At 40.1% G+C, this 18,198-nt stretch overlaps 1 protein-coding gene across 5 annotated transcripts in view; it reads right to left on the bottom strand.

Annotated features, from left to right (window-relative positions):
* Tmlhe (trimethyllysine hydroxylase, epsilon) overlaps positions 1 to 18,198 on the bottom strand; it is a 47,854-nt gene that overhangs the window by 16,645 nt on the left and 13,011 nt on the right. The window contains exons 2-6 of one of the 5 annotated variants that reach the window (XM_039098398.2): positions 16,707 to 16,810; positions 14,296 to 14,472; positions 5,808 to 6,096; positions 4,512 to 4,791; positions 3,105 to 3,224 (exon numbers count right to left, since the gene is read on the bottom strand). In XM_039098398.2, coding sequence (XP_038954326.1) covers positions 3,105 to 3,224; positions 4,512 to 4,791; positions 5,808 to 6,096; positions 14,296 to 14,436 — 830 coding nt within the window. In that variant the 5' untranslated portion in view covers positions 14,437 to 14,472; positions 16,707 to 16,810. Of the gene's footprint in view, positions 1 to 3,104; positions 3,225 to 4,511; positions 4,792 to 5,807; positions 6,097 to 14,295; positions 14,473 to 16,706; positions 16,811 to 17,715; positions 17,752 to 18,198 lie in introns of all 5 variants that reach the window. The other 4 variants (NM_133387.2, XM_063278944.1, XM_039098401.2 and 1 more) reach the window with 4 other exon arrangements.

The raw sequence follows: 18,198 nt of genomic DNA, 5'->3' as shown, positions 1-18,198 counted from the left end.
TTTTATTTATTTACATTCCAGCCATTGCCTCCCCTCCTGGTCCCCCCTCCCACACTCCCACAGTTCCTCCTCCTATTCCTCCTCCCTCTTGCCTCCGAGATGGTGATTCCCCCACCTACCCAGGTGTCCCCCTTCCCTGGATCTCAAATCTCTCAAAGATTAGGTGCATCTTCTCCCTCTGAGGCCAGACCAGGCAGTCTTCTGCTGTATATATATGTATATGTGCTGGGGGTCTTGGAGAAACAAACTATTCTTTTTTAAAATTTTTTATTATATATTTCTTTACTTACATTTCAAATGTTATTCCCCTTCCCGGTTTCCTGTCCATAAGCCCCCATTCCCTCCCCTCCCACTCCCCCATACGGGTATTCTCCCTATACATCCCCCTTACTGCCACCCCCATATTCCCCTGCACTGGGGGTCCAACCTTGGCAGGACCAAGGGCTTCCCCTTCCACTGGTGCCCTTACTAGGCTATTCCCTGCTACATATGCAGTTGGAGCCCAGGGTTACTCCATGTATAGTCTTTGGGTAGTGGCTTAGTCCCTGGAAGCTCTGATTGGTTGGCATTGGAACAAGCTATTCTTAAGCATAAGTCAACACGCCCAGAAGTAGATTGGCCAACCAGAAAATAAACTCAATGTCATCTTTGGAGGATCCTTGTCTTGCAATGTCACATCAAGGCCTTTGCTTTTAAATTTTTTGTTTTACTTAATTTTTATATATTGTTTCTTCTTTCTACCCTACAGGTCCTTTGTATATATATTAGGGCTTCTAATTTAGTGTGTTTTAGGATTCCTGAGTGTGTGAACATGTGAGTCTCTTCATCTACTCCATTTCTTGTGTCTTTTATTTGGCTCTTTTCCTTCTGTTCGTTTTGTCCTACTCTGATGTGTTTTATTTTGCCTTATTTTATTTTGTATTATAATCCCTTAGAAACCTATTTGTTTTCTGATGAGACATAAGAGGGGTCTTCATAGGAAGGGTGATGAAGAGGAAGTGGGAGGTGTAGAGGAAGGTAAACCATAATAAGGATATATTACAGAAGAGAAAAAATTGTATTTTCTATAAAAGGAAAACAAAAAACTTAGTTATATCACTCTTATGAAGATACCCAAAGAAATCAAGTCAGTGTACCACAAAGACTGGGCTTATTGCTACACAATCTACAGCAGCTGAGTTATAAAATATTCCTAATACTCTACCAATAGAGTGGAAGGAAAGTCTCTCTGTCTGTCTGTCTGTCTCTCTCACCCACACACAAATACACTTAACACATTCACACACATTTACACATAAATATGTTTGAATGAATGAAAATATGTCACTTGTTGAAAAATGGCTGGAACTAGACATCAAAGTGCTACGTAAAGTAAGTCAGTGCAATAAGACAAGTCTTACACGTTTTACTGAACGTGAGGTAGATGAGGATAAAAAAACCATGAAACTGAAAGTGGGATTACTAGGGATAATAAAACAGAAAGGGAAGAGTGTAGTTAGGTAAAACTAATAGACGGGAATGGATATGTTTCAAATACATTATAAAAATATATAGAAGTATCATAATGAGACCCCTTTATATTTAATGTATGCTGATAATAATTTTGAAAGGTATGAACTGTAGATTTTATAAAAAATTCTTAGCTCTAAAAGGATATAAGAGAGAATGAGTATAGAAAGAAAAAGAATATAGAGTCTAGGCAAATCCACAAAAGTAGAGAATTGATAAAGCTGAGTGACAGGAAGGCAGCAGGTATGGGAAGACGGGGGAAGCTACAGTTAAAGAAAGGATGGCACCTACAGCAAAGGTAGCTCATGGACGATGACGATGACAGTGGTGATTACGATAACTAAAGAGAATTACAACTAACCCTTACTGAGTACTTAGTTTTGAGCAGTGTTAAGTGATTTAAATTTATTACATAATTTAATTCCTTATCAATATTAATGGGTAGATTGTATTTGGATAAAGCTATGGAAGCTTGGAGATTTTAACCTACATGCTTAACGTCAAAAAGCTAATAAGACACATTCAGACGGGGCTGCAGATCAACCCTTAACTCTTCACTAACTCTGCGCTACCAATCTACTCGGTCTTCACAGTTCACTAGAAAAGGTATAAAGTAAACATAGCTGTTTATCTCTGGTCATCAAATGTGAACACATGTGCATGCCATGACATGTATGGAGGCCGGAGGAAACCTTGTGGGGATCGGTTCTCTCATTGCATCGTGTGGATGTCCCAGGGACGGAATATCGGGTTTGATGACAAGAATCTTAACCTCATCTCACTGATCTGAAATATTCTTAACATACAAACTCTCCAAATAAACCAATACATCACTGCTACCAATGTAACAGTAATCAGCCATCACCCTCTCCTACTATCTTGTTAACACCACGTGTACTTATACAATCATTTCACTAATATCATTGTTTCGGGCTCATAATCTGTATGCAGAAGCAAGATCAATAACAAATAGTAAGGAATTTTAATATAGTAAATGAGCTACTGATTTACTATGAAAAAGGTTATTTTTCAGCCATTTCTCCTCTCCAGTTTCTTGTAAGATTCAGACTCCTATTAATATCATTCTGATAACAGCAGTGTTTGTAGGATGGACCCCTTTGCTATACCACAGAAACTAAATGCAAGGAAAATGTAAATTGTTAAAAGATAAATTCTTACTGTATAGCCCAGGCTATCTCTGAACACAGTAAAATCCTCCTACCTCTACCTCCCCGAGTACTGGAATTAAAGGCCTAGGCCACCTATACAAGAGGAATTAGGGTTTTTCAAGGCTAGGCTGGGTAATGAGTTCCAGTTCTAAGAAAAAGCAGCGAGGGCTACAGTGTAAGCCAGTGTCCGTCTCTTCCCACACGTATATGTGTTATATTGTAGATACAAATTTCATTCCTAAAAGCTTGATGAAGACTGAACTAGAATGTCTCAAAGTGACTATATTGCCAGGGGAAGACAGAGACACACGTGGGTCTGCACTATGTAGGTGTAATCTTCATTGACATAGAATAGACAGTGATGAAGAAACTATTCAAGGCCATCAACTAGAAGGACACAACACTGGGAAAGTCTAACACACTCACCCACAGGGCTCTTGAAAGTAGGTGGTATCGGTATGGCGATCTAGGGCTAGCTTGGTGTACGCAGTGTCACCTCTGGAAAAGTCTGACGTGAAATACCACATCCTTCCATAAATGGTTTCTCTGCCAAATAAAATCAAGAAAACTATTATATATTTGTAGATTTATTTCATTCATCATTGTTTCATATATATATACATATATATATATATATATATATACACACACACACACACATATATAATAGTTATTGCTACAGATGGCTATCTATAAGGTGAAGTTGACAGTTAAAAATACAAGTCTGCAAAATTATCTCACCAATTGACCTTCTAGGAAAACAAATTGAAAAAATACATTCTGAATCTCTGGGGTCACTGCATATTGATTATATGAACTTTAATAGTCTTCTCAATCAAGGTCATTCCCTGTATTTACTTTCCTTTCATAGATTCAAAAGTGTGGCTGCTTGTAGTAAGGGACAATTTTAATTAATTTATATAACAACTTCTGCTTTCGTTAATATTCAGATTTTCAACAATAGTCCTTTCCTAGCATAGTGGATAATAGAATATCCAAGAGTGACAGAGGAGTCTCCATTTTATTCTCGTGTTATAAAATATTTGTCTTCATTTTATCTTTTGAACATAGAGGAATAAAGAAAAGAGAAAATAAGAAATGAAGAATAGTAATAAAAATACTATATTTAGGAGCAGGAAACCTATGATGTTTAAATCTCTGTACTACTGCTTACTATCAGGGTAATCCTGGAGTGTATCTTAGCATCGGGTGCTTATAAGTGGAATAGAGACTAAAACACATGATTAAAAGGTTGTTGCGGGGTTGGGGATTTAGCTCAGTGGTAGAGCGCTTGCCTAGCAAGCGCAAGGCCCTGGGTTCGGTCCCCAGCTCCGAAAAAAAGAACCAAAAAACAAAAAAAAAAAAAAAAAAAGGTTGTTGCAAGACCAGAATAAAATTTAGGGTATGAATATGCTAATTAATGCAATACAATGTATTCGATGAGACATTAGCAACCAATCCATCTTAGAAATCTAAGAAGATGTAAATCCCTTTTGAATTCTTTTCTCATATCCTTCCTCCCCTCCCCCAACCTCTCTCCCTGACTTCCCCTCTCCGGATCCACCCTACCTCGCTCCTACCTCCTCTCAGAAAAAAAAGCAGGCCTCCCACGGACATCGAACTGTTTTATTTAATATAATACAAATTAAGTCCCCTTTTGAGCAGATTACATTACAGATGTGAGAGGGGAGGGAGAAAGGCATGGACAGAGGCGGGGGCCACGGCTGCACCGGAGGCCGAACTGGGCCGTGTCCCACCTGAGAGCCGCCCCACAAGCTCTTTAATTGCACTCACATTGTAGTTACAGTCAATTTCAGAAACTTGGTAAATCACCTGATTAGGCTGACCCTTCGTGCCAGCTTTTCCGTGTGCTCCTGAGTGGGAGGGACATTTTCTACAAACGCAATTCCGTAGAGCAGAAAGTTCTGCAGAAACTTCTTCAGTCCTTCCTTTGTTTCCAAGAAACCCTGGAAATCAACAGACGGAAGCTGGGCGTCCTGGTAGAGCTTGGCGTTCCACAGCACCCTGGGTTGGATGACCTCCTGCTTCTGCCCTTCGTAGCTGTTTTTCACCAGCCAATCCAGGTCGTATCTAGTCACATGACCATCTGGCCCTTTAAGGAGAAAAGGGGGCACGAAAAGAAAATTTAGAAATACCGCCAAATATTTAATACTTAAAAATGCTCATTCCTTTTCAACATTAGTTTGACATTTTTAATTATTTGATATTTTTACAGATGCATACGTTTTGGTCAAATCTACCTCCCATCTGTCTCTTCCAATCCCTCTTATTTCTCATTAGAATCTTACAAGACAATTTTCACTGCTCTTCACGGTAAAAGGAAGATGAGCATCCCATTTATGCGACATTTCTGGGTGTTTTTAGTGTATGGATTTGCCAACCAACATACATTAAAATGTTTAACAATAACAGTCAGAGTTAGGTATCGTTATCTCTAATTTACGCACACACGAAGTTCAGGGTTCGGTTGGTAAGGAGTGAGAACTATCAAAAAGGACAGACTGCATTAGGATGGCTCTGTCCGCAACAAAACCTCTTTTTTTGTCTTTTTTTTCGGGGCTGGGGGCCGAACCCAGGGCCTTGAGCTTGCTAGGCAAGCGCCCTACCGCTGAGCCAAATCCCCAACCCCGAAACAAAAACCTCTTATTTCTTTGCTTTCAACTTCCTGTTTAGACATTTATTAGTAATTACTTCACTTTGAAAGTCTTGGGCGCTGTTTTTGCAGGGCTCTTGTAAAATCAGAGGACGTAAGATTTCTTTTTTTTTTTTCTTTTGCTCGGAGCTGGGGACCGAACCCAGGGCCTTGCGCTTGCTAGGCAAGCGCTCTACCGCTGAGCTAAATCCCCAACCGCAAGATTTTAAAAAGTTCTCCAAGTCATGGTTCACGGAGAGCCACTGTGCAATCATCATAACTAACATCATATCGTTTATTGGGTATTTGTGTCCCACACTTTCCACTCAAATCTTCTTGAGCCCCAAACTCACTGGGCCCGCCCCGTTACCTGTACGCGCATGGGCACTGCCCTGGGGCATGGACGCCGCTCGGGGACCAGGCTCCCCCCTCAGCAGCTGACAGCTCCCCGCAGGGGTGGACTCCACGACCCTCACCTGTCCCGGGACTTTTGGGTGGCTCGATCGTGGGCAAACAGTGACAGCCACCATGAGATCGGTGTGCGATGGCCTTGGGGTCCAGAAGGGACTGTTTGGCCGCAGTCCATGCCACTGAGAGTCCAGAGGGTGACCGGGTTTGCTTTGTTTTAGGATGAGGTTTCCATGTGCTTTTTCCAAAAAGACATTCAGTGTCGGTTTTCCCGCCAAACACTCCCTCTTCTAACCTGCGGGGTCGCGATGAAGACATCGGGGCAGGAGGAAGACTCGTTGGCAAGAAGGGGTTTGGCTGAAGTGGGAGGGAAACAGCAAGGATAACAGGCGGGGGGTAGATGTGATCGAAACACAGTGCATACGTTTATAAAATCGCCATATGCCTCTGCCCCTGCCGCTGAAGGCACAAAGCAAACAAAGCGTTAAATTCTGCAGGGTTGTGCGATTACTGTGTATAATATTTTAAGAGGGGGATAGGAAAAGATCCACAGAAATGGAGGAACAGAGTTTATATTTGTAAATGACATCTGCGTCAGGATAGAAGTTTGCCTAGTGATACCAAGTGTTCTGCGGACACATCGTGTGTCGTGATGAGTTCCCGGAACAACATAACTCTCAGGACTGTGTGTGTGTTTGTGTGTGTGTGTGAGTGTGTGTGTGAGTGTGTGAGTGTGTTTGTGTGTGTGTGTGTGTGAGTGTGTGTGTGTTTGTGTGTGTGTGAGTGTGTGTGTGAGTGTGTGAGTGTGTGTGAGTGTGTGTAAGTGTGTGTGTAAGTGTGTGTGTAAGTGTGTGAGTGTGTGTTTCTGTGTGTTTGTGTGTGTATGTGTGTTTGTGAGTGTGTGTGTGTGTTTGTGTGTGTGTTTGTGTGTGTGAGTGCGTGTGTATGAGTGTGTGTGTGTGAGTGTGTGAGTGTGTGTATGTGAGTGAGTGCGTGTGTATGAGTGTGTGTGTTTGTGTGTGTTTGTGAGTGTGTGAGTGTGAGTGTGTGTTTGTGTGTGTGTTTGTGTGAGTGCGTGTGTATGTGTGTGTGTGAGTGTGTGAGTGTGTTTGTGTGTGTGAGTGTGTGTGTAAGTGTGTGAGTGTGTGTGTTTCTGTGTGTGTATGTGTTTGTGAGTGTGTGTGTGAGTGTGTGTTTGTGTGTGTGTTTTGTGTGTGAGTGCGTGTGTATGAGTGTGTGTGTGTGAGTGTGTGTGTTTGTGTGTTTGTGAGTGTGTGTATGTTTCTGTGTGTGTGAGTGTGTGTGTTTATGTATGTAAGTGTGTGTGTATGTTTGTGTGTGTGAGTGTGTGTGTGTTTGTGTGTGAGTGTGTGTGTGTTTGTGTGTGTGAATGTGTGTGTATGAGTGTGTGTATGTGTGTGTATGAGTGTGTGTGAGTGTGTGTGTTTGTGTGTGTATGTGTGTGAGTGTGTGTTTGTGTGTATGTGCGTGTGAGTGTTTGTGTTTTTGTGTTTGTGTGTGTGTTTGTGAGTGTGTGTGTTTGTGTGTGTGTCTGTGTGTGTGAGTGTGTGTGTGTGTGTGTGTGTGTGTGAGAGAGAGAGAGAGAGAGAGAGAGAGAGAGAGAGAGAGAGAGAGAGAGAGAGAGAGAGAATTACATGGAACCTCAGAAGTCTTTATAGTCCGTCTGTAATTGTTCCTCTCATAAATACCAAACTGAGGATGACTTTATTTTAAAAGGGTTGTCAGTGACTCCTAACTTAATTTCCTGAGAGATGATTTAGAGAGAGACAACTCTTCCGGGATGAGAAAACATTAAATATGAATTCCATTTATACCTTATTAATTACCAACAGTGTCTGGAGAGGTCCTGGAGGAGACTGAAAATTCTCCCATATGCGTCGGCTATTATAAGACAAAGCTGTGGGGTTTCAGCTAAACCCTTCAATGTGCCAAGACTCTAGCCTGTTGCTTCTCTTCCATTAAACATCTATTACTTCTGTATTTCATTTTCCTTCACAACTGAATGATGTCCTGTTGTCCATATGTACGTTTCCGTTATCATCAGCTCATAGATGTCTGAACTACTTCTACCTCCTAGCTATGCTGCATAGAGCGACAGTGCACAAGCAGGGCAGAGGGTCTTTGGATAAATGTCCACGATTTTGTAAGCTGGATAATTCTGCAGATTTACTTCTAGCTTTTCGAAGAACCTCCATACATTTCCATAGTGCTACACCAGTCTTCATTCCCATCAATACCAAATGAGTGTTCCACTTTACACACACCCTCCCAGCACTTGATACAACTTTTTTTAAATCTTAGCTATAATGACTGGGGTAAGATCTCAAAGTAATTATACTTAGTGTTTCCCTGATTACTAAGAATGTTGAATATTTTTGAAATGTTAAAACTTATCAACCATTTTTATTTCTTCCTTCGGTAACTTTGTTTAGATCCATTCTCCAACTTTTTAATTAGGCTGTTGGTTTTCTTTTTCTTTTTTTTTTTTTTTTTCGGAGCTGGGGACCAAACCCAGGGCCTTGCGCTTGCCTAAAGCGCTCTACCACTGAGCTAAATCCCCAACCCCCATGTTGAGATTCTTAATGCATTTGGAGTTGTGTTTTGTGTAAGAAACGCAATACGGTTTTATATGTATATATTTATATGTATTTGTATGTATTTAGATGAATGCTATTCAATTTGACCAGCACCATCTGACATCTGGTTTTTTTTCCCCCAGTGTGTATTTTGGCCTCTTTGTAAAAAATTATGTGGCTGTAGAAACACGGGCTTTTATTTGGGTCCTCAATTCTGTTCCACTAATCAATGTGTCTTTTTTTTTTTCTTATATTTCTTTTTTTTTTTTTCATCTTTATTAACGTGGGTATTTCTTATTTACATTTCGATTGTTATTCCCTTTCCCGGTTTTTAAGTGTCCCCTTTTATTTTAATGCATGTGAGTGTGCTTGTGTGGATAAGTTCATGAGTGCAGCTGAGGCATTAAATTCTCTGGAGCTTGAATTATAGGCTTTTGTAAAATTAAATTTACTTAAAGTAAATTGACTTGTAAGCTTAAAAAATTAAAATAAATACTGGGAATCAAACTTCAGTCCAATGCAAAAACAGTATTGATCTTAACTACCGAGATACTTCTCTAGCCCCAGTATGTCATTTATACACCATATATATACATATGTACGTGATGTTTTCACTATTGTAGCTCTGTAGTACAACTTGAAAATCGGGGATGGTGATAAATCTAGCAGTGTTTTTATTGTTCAGGATTATCTCGGCTATCCTGGTTCTTTTGTTCTCCATATGAATTTTGAGTTTTTTTTCAATTTCTGTGGAAAATTTGCATTGGAATTTTAATCGGGTTGTGGAATCTATAGACTGATTTTGGTAGGATGGCCTTTTCACAGTATCAATCCGTAAGCATGGAACATCTTCCCATCTTCTGGTATCTACTTCACTTTTTAAAAGTGTCTTAGTATTTTAATTATGCAAGTTTTCACTTCCTTGGTTAGATTTAGTTCAAGATCTTTCTTTCTGTCTGTCTGTCTTTCTGCCTGTCTGTCTTTCTGAGGCTATTATAAATAAGTTTGTTTCCCTGTTTTCTTTCTCAGTGTTTGCAATTGGTATAGAGGATCACTATTGGTGTGTTTTTATTTGTTTTGTTGTTTTCCTGTTCATCCTGCCCTATGCCACTTAGCTGTATGTGTTTTATTAGCTGCAGGAGTTTCGCTAGAGCCTTTAGGATCTTTTATGAATAGAATCATATCATCTGCAAATAAAGATATTTGAATTCTTTCCATGGTTGTGTCTGCTTTCTCTCTTCTTGTTTTGTTACTCTACCTAAGACTTCAAGTACTGGACAGGAGTCAAGAGAATGGGCATCCTTGTCTTGTTTCTCACTTTAGTGGAAATACTTTGTTTTTCTTCGTTCAATACGATGTTGACTTTTAATTTGTCTATTGTCTTTATTAATTTGAGATACATTCTTTGCATTTTGATTTTATCAAAGTTATTTTCTGCACCTAATAAGACGTATATGGTTTCTGTTCTTGAGTTCATCTCTGCAACAGATCACATTTACTGACTTATGTTTGCTGAACTATACCTGCACCTCTGGGATGAAACCCATTTGATCATGATGGATGACCTTTTCTCTCATGCTCTTAAATTAATTTTACAAGTATTTAACTGAGAATTTTCGTGATTGTGTTCATCAAAGACATTGGCCTATAGGTTTTTGGATCTTTATCTGATTTTTGTATCGAGTTATTAGTGGTTTCATAAAAATCATTTGGAAATGTTCTCTCCATTTCTATTTTATGGGATTATTTGAAGAGCATTGGTTTTCTCTGAAGGTCTGGTGGACTTCTGTTCTGAATCCATCCGATCCTGGCTATTTTTTAATAGTTGGGAGATTTTTTAATGACTGTTTCTATTTATTTGTTTTTATAGATCTGTTTAAATTATTTACTTCATGTACATTTAGTTTGGAAGTCACATGCATCTAGAAATTCATCTATTTCTTTTGGATTTTCCACATTTCTAGAATCCAGATTTTTTTTATAGTATATCCTTGATTCTCTGAATTTCCTGTCTCTGTTATATCATCTCCCCTTTAATTGCCTCTACTTCTATTAATTTATGTCTCCTATTATTAATTGGGTTAAAATTTTGGCAAACTTGTTAATATTTTCAAAGAACTAACTCTTTGTTTTATTGATTTCTACTTTTTCCTATGCATTTATTTCTATTTCATCCATAATTTTGCTTGTTGCTTCTTGTCTACTATTTTGGGGTATAGCATTTTTGTTGTTGATTTGTTTTGTTTTTCCAAGGTTTTCAAGTACATAGTTAAGCTATTAATTTGAGATCTCTACAGGTCTTGTTTAATGTAGGCACTCAGCGCTATAAACTTTCTTCTTAGAGTTGCCTTCATTGTGTCCCATAGATTCTGTTCCTTTGTGTTTTCATTTTCATTCAATTCTAGGGATTTTAAAATTCCCTGCTTGATTTCTTCCTTTACCCAATATCATTCAGTACAGTTGTGTTGTGTAGTCTCCATGATTTTGTGTATTTTCTGTAGTTTCTATTGCCCTTATATCTACCTTTATTCCACTGTGGTTCAGTTTTCCTGTATTTGTATGTGAGACTTGCTCTGTATCCTAGTAAAAGTCAATTTTGGAGTAAGTTCCATGGGCTACTGAGAAGAAGATACACTCTTTAGTATTTGGTTGGAATGTTCTGTAAATGTCTGTTCGTTCCTTTTGATTTTATGTTTATTTTCGATGTAATTTAATTGCAGATTTTTTTTCTCTTTAGTTTTTTTTTTTTTTTCAGGTGCCCTGTCTATTTCTGGGAGTGGGGTATTTAAGTCATCCACAATGACTGTGCTGGAGTTAATCTGTGGTTGCAGATCTAACAGTATGAGATATATATACATACACATACACACTGGTGTTGTAAATTAAGGTTTGTTTTTGGAGGTAATAAAATGATGCTTCTTGCTTTCTAATACAATCTGCTCATCTGTGTTTCTTTATTGAGTAACTGGGACCATTAAAATTAAGAGATATTATTGAAAGTTGTGTGTTAATTTGTGTATTTTGATGTTTTGTGATATTTTCTTGAACTTTGACTTAACTCTTTGGGAATTTTTTTTACCTGTGAACTCTTGGGTACGTTTATCCTTCTCTACAGATCAAAGTAGTCCTTCAAGTATCCTCTGTGGTGCTGGCTTAGTGGTCATAAACTTCTTTAATCTATTTTTGTCATGGAAAGTTTTTACTTCTTCAGTTTTAATAGATTTGCTGAGTATAGTAGTCTCGTTTGGCAGTTATGGTTTCAGAACTTGTACTGCACATTTTTCAAGCTTTTCTGTCTCCAAGTTTCTGTCCAATAATCAGATGTCATTCTGAGGCCTGCCTTTTTAAGTGACCTGACTTTTCTCTCTTCAAGCTTTCAATATCCTTCCTTTATTCTGTGTTCTTAATATTTTAACTACAACATGCAACGAGGAGCTTCTTTCAGGGTCTGATCTCTCTGGTGTTCTGTAGGACGCTTGTACCTGAACGGGCATCTTATCCTCTAGGTTTAAAATTTTTCATCTATGCTTTTGCAATGTATTCTGCTGTGCTCCACAATGCAAAAGTTAGGGTTGGAAGCTGGCACGTGGATGCTTAGAACCAAATTACATCCTGTGCAAGAGCAGCAACTGCTCTCACCTACTGATCCATCTCTATAGGCCCTGTTCACACACACACACACACACACACACACACACACACATACACACACACACACACAATTTTTCTTTTCATTTTATTATATTCTAATATAGTATATATTATAATAATATATAATAATATTATAAGATAATTATATCATTTCCTCTCCTTCCTTTCCTTCCTGCAAATCCCCTAAATTTATGGCCTTTTTTCCATTGTTTTCTTTTTTATCTATCTAGTTCTCTAAATACATAAATGTAACATGTTTGGTCTGTATAGTGTTATGTGTATGTATGTACTGGATAAATGTGACCTCCTCGGCCTGGCAGGCTAGGGAGACTGTAAACACGCCCAGGAAAAGCAGAAGCAAACCTTGAGTGATTGGCCTTATCGGCCTGAGCAGAGACATCTGCCTTGGCTGCAGCTGTGAGCTTTGATGTTGTGCTGGAGCTAACAGAGGCAGCCTTGTTGTGCTGGAATTAATGAGCTGCAAAGATATGGAAACCCACGGGATTCACTGCTGTGCTGTTGCCACCCCCAGGTTACTGTTCTGGGGATGGGTTTGTGGTCTCTCCCTTTATGTACTCTGCTGAATATTAAACTTTGAGCCTTGATCAGAACACTGTCTTGGCTCCAGGTTTCTCTCACCCCCTGCCCTTTTCATCTCCAGCCCTCCTTTCAGGGGAGCCCTGATCGACCTTAAGCCCTGGATGGCTACAGGTAAACAATGGTGTGCTCCTCTGTGGTGAGGACTTCCTCTCCCACTTTTCCTTAGCATTTTGGGCAGGGTTGAAGCTTCCTGGGCTTTTCCTCATTCATATTAACATGCCTACTGCTAACAACAACAGTACTGTTTGGCTCAGTTTAAGCAGTCGTGTTGGTGAGACTTTAGGAGCCTAGGAGACAGAATCCTACAACTCCCTGGTCCACTAGTTTTTGCCCGTTTATGTTTTAAAACTTCTCATTGAGTTTTACTGAGCGATCTGATTTCTCTACATTTCCTTCCTGCCCTGATTCTTGTTTTCGACATGATCCATTCTGTTGGTTGGGTTTTCCCACTGAGGTTTTTTGACTTTTTAAATTTTTATTCCCAGCATCATTTGAGCTTGGCTTTTGTTTATCAATTCTTTTTGTGAAATTATGTTTTTGTATCTTATGTAGACTTCTGCATTTCATTCATGTCTTTGTTTTTGTTCTCTGGGAGTATATTCATGTTTTTGAGTCGTCTGAACATAATTGTAATTAGTCTTTTAAGTTCTTTGGAAGTTTTCCAGGTCATTTAGGTGCCATTATGTGATTGGTTGTCTGTGGAGGAGACATGTTGTTTCTCATTTTTTTTCCTTTGTTTTTTGTCATTTTTTTTTCCTTTTCTGGGACTTGCGCATCTTGGGTAGTTTGTTGACTGAGTTTTTCCTTCCTTCCTTTATGTCTTTCTTTTTCAAGTAGGCTAAGTCAGATCCTCTTCTTTCTAAAGGAGGCTGTGTTGGTTGTACTCACGGAGCAAAATTACTAGGAGGTGGGCATGGTGCAGACGTCATCCTTGTCTGAAGTGTCTGGATGGTAGGTTAGCCTAAGCGAGGGAGGACTAGGTTTCTTCCCTAGTACAAGAGGTTCCTGGACGATGTGGGTAAGTCTAAGTAGAGAGAGCCTGGTCCCATTCTTACTACAGGGAATATGCAGGCTGGGACCCTGGAGCAAAAATTCTAGGAAATACAGGTAGGTTTGGCACAAGAGGCAGTGGCCAGCACCTGGAACATGAATTCAGGAGTTGTAGGAGGGCTGCATCAGGGCAGGTCGTACGCAGGGGGCTTCCAGGGAGGTAGGCCCAAGCAAGGGAAATATGGCCTCCTCCTGTCTACTGAAAATGTTAGTTATTATACCTGCAACTACAGCACTTAGGAGGCTGAGGCAGGATAATCACTAGTTTTAGGCCAGTCTGATGCATAGTGAATTTAAGGACAGATGGGGATATATGATAAGACCTTGTCTCAAAAACAAAACACAAAACAAGGCAAAAAAAAAAAAAAAAAACAAAAACAAAAAACCACACAAAAAAAAAAAAAAAAAAAAAAACCAAAGAGTGGCAAAAACAGGCAACCTTGCAAAGTTTTAGCTTAGGGATTATCCTGTTTCAAAATTAGGTATGATGATAGCTGTACCAAAACAAACTGAAGAGGGTATAGAAACCGTTTCCAACTCAAGAGGAAAATCTAACTGAAAAGTCCCTATTTTGTAAAGAGCCAAACTGTGTGCTTCATAGAAATCGTTGTTTTTTAGAATAATACCTGAAAGAAATCCAAGTCTCCTGTATACTTACAAGTGAAAAAGAGTGTACTTTCATCCAGACGAATCGTCTTTGGCTTAATGCATAAATCCACACTGGCAGTGTCCAGGCTCCGCTGGTGAGTCTTAGAATTATAGCACGAGGCTGAGCGGCAGTGGTCTCGAAGCCAGACATAATCGAAGCGCATCACAGTGCTGGCATATTGCAGTTCTGGGGAAATGTCAGATTTAACAGAAATGCTTACTCAGGAAAACTAAACACAAAAAGTCAGAAATGAACTCACACACATATGGTCACTTGATCTTTGACAAAGGAGCTAAAACCATCCAGTGGAAAAAAGATAGCATTTTCAACAAATGGTGCTGGTTCAACTGGAGGTCAACATGTAGAAGAATGCACATCGATCCATGCTTATCACCCTGCACAAAGCTTAAGTCCAAGTGGATCAAGGACCTCCACATCAAACCACATACACTCAAACTAATAGAAGAAAAACTAGGGCAGCATCTCGAACACATGGGTACTGGGGAAAATTTCCTAAACCGAACACCAATGACTTATGCTCTAAGATCAAGAATCAACAAATGGGATCTCATAAAACTGCAAAGCTTCTGTAAGGCAAAGGACACTGTGGTTAGGACAAAACGGCAACCAACAGATTGGGAAAAGATCTTTACCAATCCTACAACTGATAGAGGCCTTATATCCAAAATATACAAAGAACTCAAGAAGTTAGACCGCAGGGAGACAAATAACCCTATTAAAAAATGGGGTTCAGAGCTAAACAAAGAATTCACAGCTGAGGAATGCCGAATGGCTGAGAAACACCTAAAGAAATGTTCAACATCTTTAGTCATAAGGGAAATGCAAATCAAAACAACCCTGAGATTTCACCTCACACCAGTGCGATTGGCTAAGATCAAAAACTCAGGTGACAGCAAATGCTGGCGAGGATGTGGAGAAAGAGGAACACTCCTCCATTGTTGGTGGGATTGCAGACTGGTACAACCATTCTGGAAATCAGTCTGGAGGTTCCTCAGAAAGTTGGACATTGAACTGCCTGAGGATCCAGCTATACCTCTCTTGGGCATATACCCAAAAGATGCCTCAACATATAAAAGAGACACGTGCTCCACTATGTTCATAGCAGCCTTATTTATAATAGCCAGAAACTGGAAAGAACCCAGATGCCCTTCAACAGAGGAATGGATACAGAAAATGTGGTACATCTACACAATGGAGTACTACTCAGCTATCAAAAACAACGAGTTTATGAAATTCATCAGCAAATGGATGGAACTAGAAAATAGCATCCTGAGTGAGGTAACCCAATCACAGAAAAACACACATGGTATGCACTCATTGATAAGTGGATATTAGCCCAAAAGCTCAAAGTACCCAAGATGCAATCCACAGACCACAAGAAGAAGGAAAACCAAAGTGCGCATGCTTCAGACTTTCTTGGAAGGGGGGGAAAATACTCACAGGAGGAAATAGAGAGACAAGGTGTGGAATAGAGACTGAGGAAATGACCAGCTAGAGCCTGCCACACATGCGGATCCATCCCATATGAAGTCACCAAACCCAGACGTTATTCTGGATGCCAAGAAGTGCATGCTGACAGGAGCCTGATAGAGCTGTCCCCTGAGAGGTTCTGCCAGAGCCTGACAGAGGCAAATGCTTGCAGCCAACCATTGGACTGAGCACAGGGTCCCCAATGGGGGAGTTGGAGAAAGGACTGAAGGAGCTAAAGGGGTCTGCAACCCCATAGGAAGAACAACAATATCAACGAACCAGAGCACCCAGAGCTCCCAGGGTTTAAACCACAAACCAAAGACAAGGACAGACCCATGGCTCCAGCTGCATATGTAGCAGAGGATGGTTTTGTTGGGCATCAGTGGGAGGAGAGGCCCTTGGTCCTGTGAATGCTCAATGCCCCAGTGTAGGGCCAGGGCGGGGAAGTGTGAGAGAGAAGATGGGTGGGTGGGGCAGGAACCTCATGGAGGCAGGGGTTGGGGGGATGAGATGAGGGCTTTCCAGAGGGGAAACCAGGAAAGGGGATAACATTTGAAACATAAATAAAGAAAATATCCAAAAAAGGAACTTCAGGACATCCAGGGGTTCATAAAGAGACTTTGTCTTAAAAACAAAAAGAGGGGTTGGGGATTTAGCTCAGTGGTTGAGCGTTAGCCTCCAAGCGCAAGGCCCTGGGTTCGGTCTCCAGCTCCAAAAAAAACAAAACAAAAAAAAAAAAAAAACAAAAAGAAAACAAACAACAACACCTCCCCCAAAAAAATGATGCCGAAAGATTTGGGAATGCTCATGCCAATAAATGAGCCTTGACTTTCACTTCGTGCCATACACAGAAATTGAATAGGAATTAAAATACTAAAATCAAAACTTCTAGAGGAAACTAAATAAAAATCTGGATATCTTGGGCATACCTATAATCCCAGCACTCGGGAGATGGTGATAGAAGAATGTGGAGTTTAACGTCAGCCTCAGCTATACAGTGAGTTAAAAGCCAGCCTGAAATATAGGAGGGAAACTGAGGGGCGGAGGGGGGCAGAGAGAGAGAGAGAGAGAGAGAGAGAGAGAGAGAGAGAGAGAGAGAGAGAGGCTGTTAATAAACCAAATAGGAATATACAGAGATACAGAGATATCTTGTTTGTTTATTGTAGTGCTGAGATCAAACTCAATCCTCTCATTTACTAGGCAAGCAATCTGCCGTTGAACTATATCCCCAGTGAAAGTAAAAACGTAAATAAAGGAAACACACTAGACAGCTTTAAATACTAAGTACAAATTAATCAAGATTGAGGGGCTGTGGAAATGGCTTAGCTGATAAAATGCTTGTCTTGAAAGCACTAGGACCTGAGTTCAACCACAGCAACTTTGGTGACATTTGTCCTCATCCACTCTCCACGAGGCAGCTAAACTCACTGATCCATATTTGGGCACATTTTATTAGAGTTTCAAAACAATGCTTCATTCATGCAAACAATATTAGGATACTATGTGCCAAGCACTGCTCTATATACTATGGACAGGTGAATAGCAGAAAACTTCCTACCCTTGGGACTTACATCCTCGGGTGAACAGATAATTAAAATGAAATATAAAGTACCCTGATGTACTAACGTAGCTAATCGTGTAGTATAGGACAGCTCGGGATACACAAAACAGCACAGCATATGTACCCGAGAACTAAGCACTAAGTGGGAAATCCAGCACCACGGCGAAGAGTAATAATATATACTTATATTGGGAAGTGAATCGTCTGCCGATTTGCATCCGCTGGCCATCTGAAGGATATCTAAGAAATTATATTTGAGAGATGTAAGTTAAAGAGTAAACCATGTGGGTTCCTTTGAATTCCTGCAGACACACTTTTATGGCTAAAAGAACAGCAAAGACAGGGTTGGGGATTTAGCTCAGTGGTACAGCACTTACCTAGCAAGCGCAAGGCCCTGGGTTTGGTCCCCAGCTCTGAAAAAAAAAAAAAACAGCAAAGACAAAAGTCCAAGAAATCAGACTGGTGTGTCAAAACCAAGTGATTACAATGTCAAGGTATTTTCTCCAAGTGGAAGACGTAGAATGAAGGTTACAATTTTGAGAGAATTTAAGAAAATAGAATTATTTTAAGATATAAAAATTCCACTCACAAGTCACCCCATGTCTTAGTCAGGGTCTCTATTCCTGCACAAACATCATGACCAAAAAGCAAGTTGTGGAGGAAAGGGTTTATTCAGCTTACACCTCCACATTGCTGGCTCATCACTAAAAGAAGTCAGGACTGGAACTCAAGCAGGTCAGGAAGCTGGAGCTGATGCAGAGGCCATGGAGGGGTGTTTCATACTGACTTGCTCCCCCTGGCTTGCTCAGCTTGCTTTCTTATAGAACCCAAGACCACCAGCCCAGGGATGGCAGCACCCA

The sequence above is a fragment of the Rattus norvegicus genome, chromosome 20, assembly GCF_036323735.1.
Source record: "Rattus norvegicus strain BN/NHsdMcwi chromosome 20, GRCr8, whole genome shotgun sequence".
Taxonomy (NCBI): Eukaryota; Metazoa; Chordata; class Mammalia; order Rodentia; family Muridae; genus Rattus; species Rattus norvegicus.
Note: the sequence above shows the minus strand (reverse complement) of the source record. Positions and strands in the feature narration are given on the sequence as shown.